Source organism: Equus przewalskii, chromosome 19, assembly GCF_037783145.1.
Source record: "Equus przewalskii isolate Varuska chromosome 19, EquPr2, whole genome shotgun sequence".
NCBI classification, from domain to species: Eukaryota; Metazoa; Chordata; class Mammalia; order Perissodactyla; family Equidae; genus Equus; species Equus przewalskii.
Window position 1 is genome coordinate 44,930,783 of NC_091849.1, and position 17,112 is coordinate 44,947,894.

At 44.7% G+C, this 17,112-nt stretch overlaps 1 protein-coding gene, 1 long non-coding RNA gene and 1 other non-coding gene across 3 annotated transcripts in view; 2 read left to right on the top strand and 1 right to left on the bottom strand.

Annotated features, from left to right (window-relative positions):
- The window catches only part of CLIC5 (chloride intracellular channel 5), a 100,477-nt gene extending 89,373 nt beyond the window's left edge, over positions 1 to 11,104 (bottom strand). Inside the window, exon 1 of the mRNA XM_008542165.2 lies at positions 10,346 to 11,104. Coding sequence (XP_008540387.1) covers positions 10,346 to 10,408 — 63 coding nt within the window. The 5' untranslated portion in view covers positions 10,409 to 11,104. The remainder of the gene's footprint in view (positions 1 to 10,345) is intronic.
- Positions 9,446 to 12,951, top strand: LOC103565972 (uncharacterized). The gene is made up of 3 exons (XR_548403.2): positions 9,446 to 9,575; positions 9,971 to 10,318; positions 11,330 to 12,951. It is a non-coding gene; the product is annotated as an uncharacterized lncRNA (long non-coding RNA).
- Positions 12,952 to 13,470: 519 nt separating this feature from the next.
- LOC139077548 (U6 spliceosomal RNA) lies at positions 13,471 to 13,577 on the top strand. Its single transcript, XR_011530171.1, has one exon. It is a non-coding gene; the product is annotated as a U6 spliceosomal RNA (small nuclear RNA).
- The last annotated feature ends 3,535 nt before the right edge of the window (positions 13,578 to 17,112 follow it).

The following is a 17,112-nucleotide window of genomic DNA, read 5'->3' on the forward strand; positions in this document are numbered from 1 at the left end:
TGGAGTCAGGATCTCCAGCTTTCTCCCTCAGCTCACGCAGAAGAGCACAGTATGCAGGCCCCAGAGAGTCACCTGGTCTGTGATGAGGATCAAAGCTCTTCCTTCCTCAAGGGGACTATGAGAGAATAAAATCAGATAAGAGACTCAAAAATGCCTCAAAAACTGTAAAGATACATAAGAAAGCATTTTAAGGGAGTATGGGAAATAAGGTTGGGAAAGGGAATACAGGTCTAGTTGGAGTGTCCTGCATTTGATCTAGCAGGGTGAGGAGTGAGTATGATAAGAGAGTATTCCAGAAAGATTAAGCTAATGGTATCAACCATGGTGGACAGGCGGCAAGAGAGGCTGCAGGCAGGATGCTGTCTTCTAGGGGGTGATGAGGTGACACAACGGAAGAAAACAAGGAAAGAAATCATTCTTATGGGTTTGCGGTTTGCCAAACCTACTACCCCTTTTCCTGGGAACATGACCCAATGACATTTGGGTTCTGAACTATGGAAAGCAGGTGGAAGTGATCTGGCCACTTCCCGGCAGGGACTGTGCAAACCTTGTGTGTGACCCTCTATCTTCGGTCTTCCCCTTGTGCTGGCTGAATGCAGAGCCCAGCAGGGAAGCGGGCAGCCCCAGCGGGTGGCAGGATGCAGAGTGGATGGAGCCCTAGTAGGGGAGACCGTTCACCAAACACTGCACTGAGCTCTTGTGTGACCAAGGTGATAGACTTGTTTCAGCAGTGGACCTCTACTGACCAACACATTGCCTTCCATTTCAACAGTGAAACTTCTAGTTTACAAAAGAGGATGCTGTTGCTTATCTTATTTGATCCTTATAATAATCCTGCCAGACAGACCAGATCTCCATTATACTCAGGAAGTACCCAAATGAGGAGAGATCACGTAACTTTCCCACATGGCATCCTTCTCCCAGAGGCCTGTGGTCAAGCCCTGCCCAGAACCCTGTATCCTCAAGGAAAAGCCTGAGGCACTCGTGATAAAGGACCACGGACACATGGCTCCTTTGGTTTCTAAGGCAAATCACAAACACTGAGAATCCTAGATTATATGATATGACTGTAAAATCCCGCAGAACCAAAAGTGAAACTGAATGAAAGGCAGGAGAGAGGGCCCCTACCCAGTCACCTGCTGTGTTTCCTGGGCCTCTCTCACTGTCAGCATTAGGAAGCAGGGGTGTGCCCTGAGGGCCAAGGAGCCTTGGGCTGAAGCAGGAAACCCTTACCGGTTGCCATGCCAACCTCCCCAATTGAATTTTTAAGAGATACTAACAGCTGCGGTTTTCACTTCCTCTTCATTCTAGGTAATATATTCCCAGTTGGACTCCATTCACTACACACCCTCCTCTCCTTCACCTTTCGTGTTATCTCTCCAGTCTGATACTTGTTTCTTTCCCCCTTATCATAGAATACTGAAAAACAGAAGTGGAAAACATCATCCTCCGGTCCATAGAGGTTGATATAGGCTGTAGGGTAACCAGCATCAAACTTCTACACTCACAGTTCATGGGTGACCCAAGACACACTGAAGACCTCCCACTTCAAAACCCCTCTCCTCGGATGCAACAGACTCAGGCACGCCACCTTTAGATAATTAAGCACTTTCTCCTCTTTTAAAATATAATTGCCCCACACAAGCAGGTGGTAGCACATGCAATCTCCTACATTATAAATAAAAGTCCAAAATTGCTCAACCTGCCATCAGAGGTGCCTCATGATCCAACCCTAACTTATATTTCTGTCCACACCCCAACATCCCTTCACTATCTCTTTGCCACTTCCAAGAAGAACTCTTAGTTCTTCCGGGGCACAGCCTGACATGTCTCTCCTCGATATGCGCCATCGTCCATGTATTCCCTTCATCTAGGACTTTCCATGTATTCCCTGCCTCTTGAGTTGCTTCTTCATCACCTTTGCTAACTCTGCTTGTGCCTCATTCCTCCCTCCCCAGCGGGCATTTCCGAAAGCCCAGTCCGTGTGTCTTTGCTCCTTCTCTACGCTCCCTCCTCCAGGGAACTGATTCCTTCAACTTATTCTTCCCTAAGCAGAAGATTCACATCCCCGGCCCTGACCTTCCTCTCATTCTTAGTTCTGATTGTCCAGCACTTGAGCGGACAGCTGCACTTAATTGGCCTGCCGTCTCTTCAAACAAAACAGTCCTAAAACCAGAAGATTATTCTCATTACTAACAACTCCTTTCCTCACAGCTCTATTTCTATTATAGATTCACAGAGTTTCAGGATTAAAAGGAACCCTAACACTCAAGCTCAATTCCTTTATCTGCACTCAGTCTGTTTACAACATCTTAGACAATAATGGTCAAGCCCTTCATTGGTATCACCATTCCAAATATGGAAACCAGTCTCTCCAGAGGTGAATTGACCATGAAACCACTGAATGTTAAGCTTTGGTATCCCCCATATATTTGCATAGCTTTCTTCCAAGGCCTGTGCCCAATTTTGTATCCACAAGGTTCTTCCACAGCATACTCTTCCTTTCAGCCCTAGTTTGGGCTCATTGTCACCTCCAGACAGGAACACTGGAGAATCCTCCTCATGGGCCTCTCCCTCAGGCTCTCCTCATTCTAACGTGGTCACCTGGTCACCATGAACTCAGCACAAGAACAATGGCAGCAGGTCACATTTCTCTCTCTTCTCTTCCTTAAATCCCTATCATGTATCCCAAAATGTTAAAGTATGAATTTATCTGATAAAGGGGTCAGACTGGGTGACTTCTAAGAGGTTTTTCCAAATCAAAAACTCTATGATTTTCTGATTATTGATCCCATTTTACAGAAAAGGAAACTTTGCCTTAAAGAAAGTCACACAACCAATGTGTGTAGCAGAGTCGGCTTTGGAACCCAGGTCTTCTTACTTTGAGTTCATTAATCTTCCCACTACATCATGCAACAAAGCCCATGGAACTTTCTAGGTAAAGAGGGACCAAATCAAGCTCCCACCCTGTGTAGAAACTTCCAGTCACTCCCCGTCACTAACGAGGGAGCAAAAAACACTTAATTGCCATTCAAAACCCCTTCCCGCTATTGCTGTTCTTCCTATCTTGTTTCTAACCGTGCCCCTCCATATGCCATTCTCTTCAGGCACCTTGTATACCCACAGGGCCCTGAACATCCTCACCTCCATGCTGTTGCGGGACCTGACATGACTGCCCACTCCTAGCCACTCTGTGAATCATAAACAGTCTTCAAAGCACAACTCAAGTCTCACCTCCCCTCAAACTATACCTGGAGACCTCAGCCAGGTCACACTGGTCCGTTGATCCGCACCCCTCATTTCATCTCCTGTCACTCTTGTGGCACGGATGCTGGTTTGCCTTTTTCCCCCTCAGCTGCAAACTCATGGGCTGCTGGGACCCCATCTTCTTTAATCTCCCCTCCCCCTTTCAGCTTGCAGAGTAGGTGGCCCCATAAACATGTTTGTTAACTGGTTAATTGGTTGATTGATTGTTTTCAATCCTTTAACTCCCTAAATTCCTTATCTCGTTCATGCTCAGCTTTTAAAATGACTTGTCACTCTTACATCATTAAAAAACAAAATTTCAAAGGAAGAAGAGCAAGTTATAAAAGAAAGGTCAAAAGCATTCTTTTCCTTCCTTTTCTGGTTTATTCATGGTCAGTTTGGGGTCATTCATGCTAATAAGCATATTTGCCTCTGCCTCCTCCATCCTGTGAAATGCACACTTCAAGTGGGGACTCAATTTCCTCTTGCCCTTTGGATGGCCCACTGGGCAGTTCAGCTCTATTTAGCAGGGTCTGGGCCAGTGGCTCTCTGGCTTTGACAAATCCTGGAATTACCCACGGGTAGTTTTTCAAGGATGCACATGTCTACGCCTCACCCGGACCTCCCGAATCTGAACCTTTGGGGACAGGGCCTGAGCAAGTCCATGTGAAGAAGCTTTGCTATGACTTTTACATGCCCCGAAGGCTGAGCACCATTGGCCCAGCCATCATTTACCATGAGCGCTACAGTCAGTCTAATTCAAAGAGTCTTCCCACGCCAGCAGAGCTAGAGGGTACTTCTAGAGGTTAACAACTCCATTGCTTTTTATCGGAAAGGATTCATTTCAGTTCTGACAGTAGACTATCTATCTTATTTATCCTTAAAAAATTGCACGTCTCAGAACCAAGATACTCCTTGAATAATTATATGAGTTTGCAAAGTAGATTCTCACTCAGGCAGCTGGCAGAGAAATTTCCCCCATAGTTGGAGCTGACTCCTCAGAATATGAACAGAGTCAGGTCTAAGATGCCCTGGCTGGGGAAAGCTCTTCCACTGACTCACATCTTCAGGAAACCCACGCGTAACCACTTTGCTTCTCTACTATTTCTAGTCCCCCAGCTTTGATGACAAAAACAACTGAGGAAGTCTCCTGGGTCATAGTTTTAAAAGATACCAGATATTGAGAGTCTATTGTGTTTTCATATAGTCCAGATAGATAATAGCTGTAAAGGTGTGTGCATATTTTTTATGAGACAAAGATAGCTCTGCAGAGCTGGAAGACTGCAGCGGAGGGAGTGGGAAAGTCTGCACAGAGACCCTGGGGGTCCTTTTGGAACTAAAGGATCTAGATTCCAGAGCCTTCTTTCTCATCTAAGAGTCAGAGTTATGGGTACCCTTTAGGTGAGTCTGGGAGGCTCTGCCCAGAACCCAGTGACAGGAAAGGGAACGAAGCCCCTGAAACAACATCTCCATGGAGCTGAAGGGGGAGAGGCCAGTGCAGCACCCGTCACCCAGCCCCTACCCTGCACCCACCATGGTTTGATGCATCCTGGCCAGACCCCGGGGCTATGTGGGAGCTCCCTTGGATGAGGGAGCAACTGACAGGAGGAATCAACTTCCCTTGAACTTGAAGAACCCCACAGTTGGTCAGGGGTCTGCCCTCACCCTGTGGTCAGGCCAACCACACTACTTCAGACAATGGCCTCTGGGCGCCTCCAGCTCTCAGAGCAGCAGCCCCAGCACAGGCAATCATTCCAGTGACGGTTGTACTGTGCTCCAGCTCCCAGTGGTCTGTGTCCTGACTCTAGCAACAAAGCAGAAGCAGACAGGACTTAGTCTCTGTCTTCCTGTACACATCAAGGGAGGGAAGCCGAAGGGCTTGGCTTCTAACTATTTGGGCGACAATGGGCCTGCAAAAGAGGCTTTACTTATACCCCAGATTCATACACAGCTCAGTCAATGCTCACACCAACTCCATGGAATATGTAGTGCCATTATCAGCATTGCATTGGTAAGAAAACTGTGACCCAGAAAGGCCAAGCAGCCTGTCCTGGCTCACACAGCTGGTAAGCACATCCTGACACCCAAGCTGCACTCTTCCACTACTCCTCCGTCACCACTAACGTGGGCCCACCATCTAGCAACTCAAAAGGAACCAAGAATGGAAAGCTTTTGACCTGAATGTCTAAATCAATGGACTCGGCCCTGGGTGGAGAGAGCCAATCCACACCTGGACAAACTACACAAGTTGGCAGGGAGGCAGGAGCTGACACTGCTGACAGTGGACTTCAGCATCTGCAGACCCCAAGTCTTCACGAACCCCACCACCTGCCATAGCACCCAAGATGTGCATCAGTCAACCTTTGACACTAGCACTCCCATGGATGAGTGACTAGGCAAAGACGCACCCACTGACATAGCAGGGCAGATGAATTTGTGTACTGGATTATTGACCACAGATCAAAACCTGAAGGTGATGGGAAAGAAGAACAGTTGCTTGAAGTGATAAAGGGAAGGTCAAAACCTAACGAGTTCATGCTTAGGCAAGCGAGCTGCCCAAGATGATCAGGCACCAGAGGGCAGCTGGGGTCTGAGCATGAATGCTGCAAGATTTGATCCTGTCTGTTCCGGAAGTCAGATGACCAGACCATGGGTCACCATGACTTGACTTGTGCCCTGCACCACTGTCAGAGCCTTCTGGATCACTCAGTAAATGAAACAACTAGTCATTTCCATCTGACAATCAGCAGGACTCTGTTCTATTTCCCCCACACTGAAATGATGATTATTTGACTAGACCGACCCCATGCACTGAATGTTCTGGAGTCCTGTGGATAAGGCTTCACAGTCCGTCAGCATCTGTTAACTGAACACTGATTGGATGCCAGCTCTCTATCAACAATACTCCTGATCATGATGCCCTGAGGCCATTAGACGTTCTGGACATTGATCCTCATTAGCAAGGCCACCTAGTCCAATTGTGGCAGAAACTGCCTGCCATCGGACCCGCCTCTGATTATGACTCAGTGGCTCTCCACCAGAGCCCCATGCTGCAGTCACCTGGGGCTGGAGTTAAAAATACCGATTCCGGGTCCCACCCACAAAGACTTTGATATAGTCTGCCTGGGGAACAGCCTGGCATCGGGGAGTTTTTAAATGTCCCCAAACGATTTGAATATGTAGCCAAAGATGAGAACCACTGGTTTCTGTTGAAATTCACACTCCTGGCCCCAGGAGACATTTGTTGCAAACTGGTCCACCATCATCTTCACTTGGTGGTTTGCTACCTCTGGGGTCGGGCACGGGGCTGGGTGGAAGAGTCAATACAGATGGGAGGAACATCCGGATCCCAGGACTCAGCACATCCTGTGTTTGTCTTTCCAAATCACCTTCCATTTTGCTTTTGCTTCCTTGCTCTTCCCTCTTTCAATAAACTACACTCACTGCCACTATCAACTGACCTGTTGTCCTCCCTTTACGATCAAAGTCCAAGCTGCATATGATCTCATTTATTCTCAAAATAGTCCTGTGTGTGAGGAAGGAGCCAGGCTTTTGTTCTCTAAGGCAAAGCTGGGACCTGCAGGTCAAGAAAGGTTCTATCTGCCATGGAATTCATCTCATTATTTGGTTTCAATGTGTTCATAGCAAGTTTCAATTTACAAAGTGCTTTCGCCTATTTGCTCTTGTGGAATCCTCACAGCAAGTGCGTGTGGCAGTATTTTCATAGCCAGGGTGGCCACATATCCTGATTTGCCCTGAACAATCCCGGGTTACACCTGCTGCCCCAGTCTAACTATTGGTGGCACCCCCTTTCACTCTCAAACCAAGTGTCTTGGTTTGGACAATAAATTATATGGTCACATTATTTATAATGACTCTCTTGTTCGAAGAGGGGGCTATTGAGGCTCATATGTTCAGAGTCACTCAGTTAATTATAGGCAGAGACAAGACCTGGACTCATGTCCCGTGTCTTCAAACCTCTGCCCCATCCATGGGTATCATGGAGCACTAGAATCAGAGCTGATCTACTCAACACTTTCTTATATAGATGAAGAAACTAAAAATGGGGGGAAAAGGTGTCTTAAAAGTCACTATTCAAATGTTCCCTGGAAGGGCGAGACTTGGAGCCCAGGGCAGAGATGGGCTAGTAACGTATCAATAACTGTCATGCTGGATGGCACTTGAGAGCCCAACTTGGCAAAAGAAAGGGCAAGGCCTGACATACGGGTGTTCGGAAAAGGAAGAGTAAGAAATTTAGAGTCTAAACTGCTGGATTTGAGGACTGGATCTGAACGTCATCTGCTGTCTCCCTCTGGGCACTTCACACCCCCCTCTAAGCACACACGCTCAAATGTAAAACAGGACTAGTCATTCTTACTTCCCTAGGTCACCAGGAGAGCAAACTGCAGCTCACCCAGTGCCCTGACAGCATCAAGCCTCCCCAGGTCCCTGTGAGTCTCATTTATTTGCTTTCTTCATTTTTCACATGAGTGAACCAAGGCTCATGAACAAGGATGCTGGGGAACCAATGACGTAAGGTATTTGAAGGTGCTCATAAATCCTAAAACGCTGCCATTTATTATTATTATTATCACCCGCAGCAGCAGTAGTAACAGATAACAATAGGCAATTGATGTGGGACAGAAGTGTATGTCCTTGAATCTCCCTGGATGACGGAGGTTTTGAATGACACGCCCAGTAGACAGGCAGGGTTGGGGAAGCGAGTGTTAAAGATGACCACATCACAACTCTCTGGGTGGAGCCCGGCCTGCCTGGGAGGTTTCCTAGTCACCAACCTGCCAGCCCTGCAGAAAGCACCTCACATGCCTGACACCCTCAGCAAGAAGGCCTTTTTTCTTATGAAAACCATACAGCTAAGAGTAACTTCAAACTCTGGAAATGCCTGGTTCTGTAATTCAGGACATCGCTTCCCTGAAATGAAACCATTCAAAGCCTGCCCAGCGCTTTATTTCACAACTATTTTCAGCCTTTACTTATCCCTGTAAGTGATAACTACTAACCAGATGCTCAAAAAAGGGGGGAAAAAAATATCAAAAGAGCTTTCCTATCTGATTTTTTGTTCCCCCATCAGTCTGGATTTTGCACTCACCGCAAAGGCCTGCCTGGCTCTCACGGGTTGCTTTCCTTTAGGGAAAAAGCAAATGACAACACAGGCATTTTAGAACTCTTTGGGGGCACTGGGGCCTGTGCAGTGAGCTTTTTAGATAAATGGAGAAAACTTCCAAAGCTGACCGCATGAAATTCCAAAGGTGCCAGCAGGACCGCTCTCCATGCCCAGCACTGGGGCCGAGAGCTCCTTCTTCTCTAAAGAGTCAATTTGTGTTTCAAATATCTTTTAGGAACTTGACTCTGTGAAACTACTTGCTCCCAGGGAATCTGAGAAAGTCCTAGAATAGCTTTCTTCACGGAGAGCAGCAAGACTTGCCGCTTTGTTAGAGTTCTCTCTATTCACTCCCGAGACGGCAGGCCTGGCTGCTGAGATTCAGGGCACCCCTGGCCCTCGGTCCAGCACTGCCCAGCCTCGGAGGGGATGTGGCCTTCTTCATCACCTGGGTGGGCCAGAGGACCTGGAAATCCTGCCCAGAGGGCTCCCAGCAACCAAATGAGGACAACAGAAGCCACATTTTAAGGGTGAGAAACAGGCTGAGGAAAGCTAGTGTCAGTAAATGACTGGTGTAATTTCTACAGATAATTTTGAAAAACGAAACCCAAAGAATGCAAAACCCAGCGGAAGAAATTTAACAAACCTTTGCAGTAGGCTAGGCCAAATGGGACGGCCCACCTCCCAAGTGTAAAATAAGTTACAACTAATTTTATATTTTTTAGGCCCAAAAGGTACCAAAGACCAAAAGATTGATATCAAGATTTATGTACATCTAATACTTTTTTTTTTTTGCAAAAACCTCTCTATTTGTTTAAGTAACTTGTAGATAAGAATCATTAAGCAAACTAACATCTTCTCTATTCCAGGGAATATATATGCCTCTTAAATTCAGCCAGAAGGAACCCGGACCAGCGCTGAGGACTCTTTCCTTCTCAGTTACCTGCATATTTCTAGGGAAACTGCATTCTAAGATTTGTTTCCCCTTTGTGAAAGGTTTTGACGCTCAGGCGGCCTGCCCACTCCCCTCCCCCAACTCCTGGCGACTGTTTCTGCACCGCCCTCCGCCCTGGAAACAACTCTCCTGCCGCCTCAGGTTTCCCCGCTTCTGCGGCGTCGTCGGCACCGAGGACTGATCAAATGTTACTTTCTTATTACACCAGCGAACCGGGAAACGCCGCCGCGGCCTGCAGCCTCCCTCCCACAGGTTGCAAAAGAAATGCAGTAGCTTTGACGTTAGACTTTTTCTGCCCAGAGAGCAAGGCGACTTAATTAGTTTTTCCATTGTGCCCCGTCAGCCCAGTCGGCCCTAGGGTGACGGGGCCCTATCCCCTATTGGCAAACCCGTAGCATTTCCCGATACCACCCTGCAGAATCATGATTAGGACAATAATCATAACGTCGGCGAACAGAGGGTTTTCTGCTTTGCAGGTCACAGAGCAAAACAGCATCTTTGTTTCCCTTTTGCTTTCTTTTAGTAACTCTGAGTAAAAGAGAGAAAGGAGATTTTAAGAAATGATAATTTTGGTTTGCCAGAGAGAACTGTATCAGTAACGTTTCCTTTTCTCTCCCTTTCCTCTCCCCCACCACCCTGAATTTTAGGAGAAAGGTTCACGGGCCCAGCCAGGTTCCTGCCATCTCGCTACACCTGGAGATGCTCTTGAGGACCGCCAAAATCGCGCCGGGCCGGGCTCTGGCCCCATGGTGGTGATCGCCTGTCCTGCAACGGGTTTGACAAACTGCCGGGCCAACTGTCCAAGAAGACAGCCACCTGCCAGATTGCACCTGACTCTATTCGGCCCGGGAGCGCCGAAGCGAGGCTCTCTGGCCTGCAGAAAGGCCACCCAGGGGACCGCGAGGGCTTGCCCGCACTCCCAGGGGAGGTCCAGCATCCCAGCGCGGTCCGCGCGCGGCACGTGAGCCAGGCGAGCCCGGCTGGAGGCGCAGCAGGTGCGCGGGCGCCGGCCGCCGACCTACCTTCACGAAGAGTTCGATCTCGGGGTCCCTGTCGTCCCCGTTAGCCGTCGCCGCGTCCGTCATGCCGTCGGCGCCCGGGGCCAGCGTCCCGGGCCGGGGAGACGCCACCTCTGCGGCACCCGGGCCAGCGCTCTGCGCTCCTGCTGCTGCCGCTGCTCGGCGGGGCCCCTCTTCAGAGCCGCGTTCAATATTTTTTTTTCTCTAATCTATTTCTTAAGCCGGGGACAGCGATGTCTGAGAGACCAGTGTCCCGCTGATCACAGGGTGGGGGACAGGAGGCAAGGGCTAGAAAGGTGGGTTCAGGGATGGCCGCAGGTCCTGTGAGCAACAAGTGCCGGGCTGCAGAGAGGTGTCACAGGATCCCCGCCTGTCAGCGATCCGGCGGTGGCGGCCAGCGCGCCCAAAATAGCCGGCGGCCGTGGGGCGGGGTCAGCGGGCGGGGGCGGGAGGGGCACCCCGAGAGCAAGGCCTCCGCCCGGGCTGGCCCCCGCCCCGCCCCCGAGGCACAGAGGATGACCTGGGAAAGGTAAAGAGCGGAGGGAGGGGGAGGCGAGGAGGAGAAAGAGAAGAGATGCTTCAGTCTTATGCTTCTTTGATGAAGCGTTAGCTCCTCCAAGTTACTCCACTAGCAGCCTTACCCCACCTGGACAGCCCCCTCCTGCCTCAGCAACGCTCTGAGTGGGGAGGAGCTGTGGGGAGCAGGGTAGGGAAGGAAAGGACCTCGAAAACAGGTCACTCGCCATCCTTGCGCTGAGCAAATAGGGTAGAGCAAGGCAGGGCGGGGTGGGGGTGGGGAGTTGTAAGAAGCCGGTGAGCCAACCGGGTCAGGTACAGTGGAACCCAGGATCCTTGACTTCTAACCTTCTGGGCTTGTTTCTTCTTCTCTTTTCTTTCATTTTTTTTTTGTTTTCTTTTGCTTTATACTCTTTTCTTTCCTTTCTTTTCCACTCATTTCATTTCTGTTCTTCTCTGTTTGCTTTTTAGCGACGTATGATAGACATACGGAAAAAATGCGCATGTCCTTAGCGTACAGTTCAACGAACGCTCACAGTCTGAACGCACGCGTGAGAAAGCAACAGCAGAGGAAGAAATAAAATGTTAGCTACACCCCGCCCCCCGAAGCTCCTCCTAGTCTCTCCTCTGTACCTGTCCTCCACCTTCACCCCTCTCCCCACCAGGGTAACCATTATCCTGACTTGTAGCAGAGCAGGTTGGTTTTGCCTGGAATCTTACAGTAAATGCAGTGTGTACTCCTTGATGCCTGGCTTCTTTTGCTCACCATTATATGTGTGAGATTCATCCATTCTGCTCCGTGTGATCGTAAATCATCCATTCTTATTGCCACAATTTACTTATCCATTCTTCTGTTGATGGACGTTTGCACAGTTCCCGGTTAATGACTTGCACGGATACTGCTGCTATGAACAGGCTATCAAACATCCTGTCGTGAGCACATGGACACTTTTCTGTTGGGTACACACTTAGGAGTGCAATTGCTAGCTTATAGAGTATGAGAATATTCTTCTTGAATAAACACTGCCGGATGATTTTCTAAAGTGTTTGTACCAATTTACATTCTCAGCCTTCATTTCTTTTAAAAGTAGGTACTAAGTCTTTCCCATCTGGAATCTGGTCAGCTTCTGTTTGTTTTCTTTGCCTTCTCTTTAGTTAATCTTTTTTGTGCCCTGTCTTACCTTACTTACAAATATATATTTGCTTCACAGTTTTATAGGAAAAACAAAATACAAATAAGTAATAGTACTTATTACATGCCAGGCAAAAATGCTAAGTGCTTTACATATCTTAACTTGTTTAATCTTTACAAAAGTGATATTATTCTAATTTTACAAGTGGGTAAACTGAGGCATAGAGTATTTAAGTAACTTGCCTCTGGTCATCCAGCTAGGGCATGATGGAGTCAGGATTTGAACCCACACACACTGAGCCTGTGCTGTCGACTGATCAATTCACTGCCTCTCTCAAACTTAGTGCACACTGGGTAAGTCACTTTGGGGAAGCAAAGACACTGCCCTGGTTTTAATGGAGATTGAAATCCATTTCAGTATAATAGTCATATGGCAAATGGAGGGGCTACGTAAGTTCGCACATAGAGAGATTATTTGCCCCAGTTGGAGGGAGTAGAGGAAAAGGCCTCACAGAGTGGAAGGCACTTCAGTTGAACCTTCCTGAATGGGCAGGCATCTGATAGGCAGAGAGGATGGCAAGGTATCCTGACCACCCTTTATGACAGGCTGTTTCCCTGTAAACTCCAAGTGCAAATAACTCCTTCTTACTGAAGAAAGCAGTCACCAAGCCCAACCTGCAGTCCTCATGGTACACTACAGCTTAATCAAGGTGAGGTTTAATTGCTGTCTCCTCCTCCTTGGTTTCTGGCTTACATCACCAAAGCCCTTAGAGAAACAGTCACCTTCACAGCAGGACATTTCGAGCCAATGACTGCATACTCTGGAAAGGACAAAGTTGCACAGGGAGACTGGTACCTTCACTGCGTGCTGCACAGACTCACCACTTTCCTGCTCTGGAGTGTGGACAATATTTGCAATGCAATGTGGCAGAGGTAAATAAAATTATATGCATAAAATGTCCTCGAGGTTTTTTTTTTTTAATGAAAGATGCTTTACACATGTGATCATTTTCTTGGTTATGATCTAAGCAGTGTATGGTATGACCTCTGCTTCCCTTAATCCCAAACCCAGCAGAGTTAGCTTTTATTTTATCTTCTCCAAGTATTTGCTACTTATTGGAAAACAGAACAGTTCCCTTTTAATTTTTAGATAATACCTCGCATTTGGACATCCCTAAAGATAACTGATAGTTTTGATATTATAAGCCTTCATCTTGCAAAAAAAAAAGAGTCGGCTTTGTTATAAAATATTTCTGTGCATATTTCTAGTTTTTAATTCCACATTCTGCTTTAGCTCAAGATAAAAAGACTTCATTTTGTATTCTTTAATGTCAAAGCATAATTAGAGTCAATTTTAGCTTTGTCCAGAGAAAAACAATTCCCTGATCGTAGTCTACTTCTAATGAGAATCATAGTTTCACAAACTTGGTGCAAGTTTTGGATGAATCTTTACCAGGAAAGCACTTTAAAAACATATTTAGTGCTCAGTGTGGCAACACATATACTAAAATTGGAACAATACAATGAAGATTAGCATGGCCCTGATGGAAGGATGACATGCAAATCTGTGTAAAAATATATCTTTTTGTATGATTGTTGAAGGAAAAAATTATAAGATTCTGATGAAGTTTTCAATAGATTCAGATTCGATGATATGACAGCTGCAACATAAAAGGAGGAGGTAAAGGGATTTATATAGTGGTGAGGTTTTTATCCTTCACTTGAAGTGTCACACTGTGAACTCTAAACCAATTGAGAAAAGTTAGGCGTGTATATTGTAACAACTCCTAAAGCAACAACTATAAAAGTTATACAAAGAGATATAGTGAAAAAACCAGTAGATAAATTAAAATGTAATGGCAAGAAATATTCAAATAATCTAAAAGCCAAGACAGAGGGGGAAAGAGAACAAACATATAACTAAGAATAAAACTAATAATAAAATGGTACACCTGAATTCAACCATGTCAATACTTATACTAAATATAAATGGTCTAAACAAATCAATTAAAATCTGGACATTGTTGGATTGAATTAAAAAATCCCTAAGACCCAACTAGGTGTTGTTACAGAATTTCACTTCAAACATAATATCGATAATTTAAAGGTAAAAAGATAGGAAAAGAAATAAAATGCAAAAGAAAGTTAGTGGCTATATTAATATCAGACAAAACAGACTCCAGAACAAGGAAATTATCAGAGATAAAGAGAGATATTTCCTAATGATAAAAGAGTCAACTCCTAAAGAAGATATAACAACCCTAAATGTGTATATACCTAATAACAGAGCCTCAAAATACATAAAACAAAAGTTGATGTAACTAAAAAGAAAAAGAAACTAATACAAAGTTACAGTTGGAGACTACAACACTCCTCTCTTAGTAATTGATAGCACAAGTAGACAAAAAATTCAGCAAGAATATAGAAGACCTAAACGATACTACCAAACAATATGACCTAATGAACATTTATAGAATATCCTACCCAAACAACAAAAGAATGCACATTATTTTCAAGGACAGATGGAACGTTCACCAAAATAGACCATATTCTGGATCACAGAACAAACCTTATCATTTTTAAAGGAATGAAGTCATACCAAGTATGTTCTCTGACCATAGTAGAATCAATTAGATCAATAACAAAGATATATGAAAAACCTTTGAATATTTGGAAATTAAGCAATACACCTTAAAAAATTCATTGGTCAACAAGGAAGCCTCAAAGATAATTAGAAAATATTTTGAACTGAATGCAAATGAACCTACAACATATCAAAATTTGTAGAATGCGGCTAAAGCAGTTCCTAGAAAGAAATTTATACATGAAATGCCCTTTTAAGAAAAGAATAAAGGTCTCAAATCAATACTCTAAGCTCCCACTTTAAGAAATTAGAAAAAGAATAGCCAGCTTAACACAAAGCAAGAAGGAATAAAACTATAAATTTAAGAACAGAAATTAATGAAATTGAAAAAAGATAAAATAATGGAGAAAATCAATGAAACTGGAAGCTGGTTCTCTTAAAAAAATCAATAAAACTAATAAACTTCTAGCTATATTTACCAAGAGAAAAAGAGAGAAGATCTATATTACCAATATCAGGTATGAAAAATGGGGTGTCACTACAAACCCCACAGACCTAAAAGGCAATAAGGGAATACTACAGGCAACTCTCTCCACATAAATTGGAAATTTAGATGAAATGAACCAAATCTTGAAAGACACAAACTAACAAAATTCATTCATGAACAAGTAGATAGCACAAATAGTCCTTTATCTATTAAAGATATTGCATTCATAGTTGAAAATCCCCCCAAAGACCCATATGTCTTCATTAATGAATTCAACCAAAAATGTAAGAAATAAATAACAACAGTTCCATACAATCTCCCAGAAATGAGGGAAGAGGAAACGAAGGACTCATATCCAGAATTTGTAAAGAATTTTCAAAACTCAAAAATAAGAAAACAAGAAACCCTATTAAAAAAAATAGACAAAAGATCTGAACAAACAGTTCACTGAAGAAGACGTATCAATGGCAAATAAGCCCTTGAAAAGATAATCCACATCAGCATTCCGTAGAAAAATTCAAACTAAAAGAGAGATACCACAATATAACTATTAGGATTCTTAAAATATACACATATGGCACACATGATAATCCCACGTTTTAGCAAGAATACAGAGCAACTGGAACTCCCATACACTGTTGGCAGGAATACAATTTGTACTGTCATTCTGGGAAACAGTTTGATAACTTCATATAAAGCATACACTTACCATATTACTCACTTACTATCTCTTGGATATTATCCTAGAGAAATGAAGACTTAGGTTCTCCCAAAAACTTGTACATGAATGATTATAGTAACATAATTCATAATTGATCCAAACTGGAAACAACCCAAATGTCCCTCAATGGGTAAATGAATAAACAAACTGTGGATCATTCATATGATGCTGTACCACTTAGCAATAAAAAGGAATGAACTAGGGGCCGGTTCAGTGGCCGAGTGGTTAAGTCCGTGCGCTCCGATGCGGCGGCCCAGGGTTCGAATCCTGGGCGCGGACATGGCACCGCTCGTCAGCCCACGTTGAGGCGCCATCCCACATCCCACAACTAGAAGGACGTGCAACTAAGATATACAACATGTACGGGGGCGGGGGCACGGGCGGGGTCGTTGGGGAGATAAAGCAGAAAAAAAAAAAAAAGATTGGCAACAGTTGTTAGCTCAGGTGCCAATCTTTGGGGAAAAAAAAAAAAGGAATGAACTATTAATAGGTGCAAAACATAAATGAATCTCAAAAGGTCACATACTGTTTGATTCCATTTATATGACATTCTGGAAAAGCAAAATTATAGGGATGGAGAACAAATCAGTGGCTGCCAGGCATTGGGGTATGAGAGAGTTTGACTACAAAGGGGCAGCATAAGGGAATTTTTTCAGATGATGGAACTGTTCTGTATCCTGTTTGTGGTGGTGGTTACATATATTTCTGTGTATGTTAAAACATATAGAACTGTATGCCAAAAAAGCGAATTTTCTGTATGTAAATTTTTTAAATGATCAAGATGCTTAAAACACTTCAAAAAATGTAAAGCCACTAGGTTCTATTTCCACATACCCTTCCACACATTCTTTGCTTCAAATTCTTAGCATCAGATCTCATGTTACCATTGACTTGAGAAGCATAAGGCAGATCTCTATTCCATGAGATCTAGTGCTTCTAATTATCGTCAATAAAAGAGGACAAACCTTCACCAAAATAAAAAATAAAACAAAACAAAATAAGCATATTTAGACTGGGAGAGTGTGTATGTGATAAAAGGACATTTATGATGAAATAATGATGACTCTTATAGAGAGATTTTCCAGAAATGTTCACCTTGTCTAGTACAGGGTATAAGCATATCGCTAGTTACAAGCTTCAATTTTTATGTACCTAGTGATATTTAGTTGAACCTAATCACTCTACCCAGAATAGCAGCTACTTGTATGGGAATTATATTGTTTCACTCTTCCATTCTTTAAGAGGATCTCTTGAACAATCCCAAGGACTTCGGGTTCAAGCTGAGGGGATGGGCAGATTTTGTTGACAGCTGCAGAAGTACCAAATACAT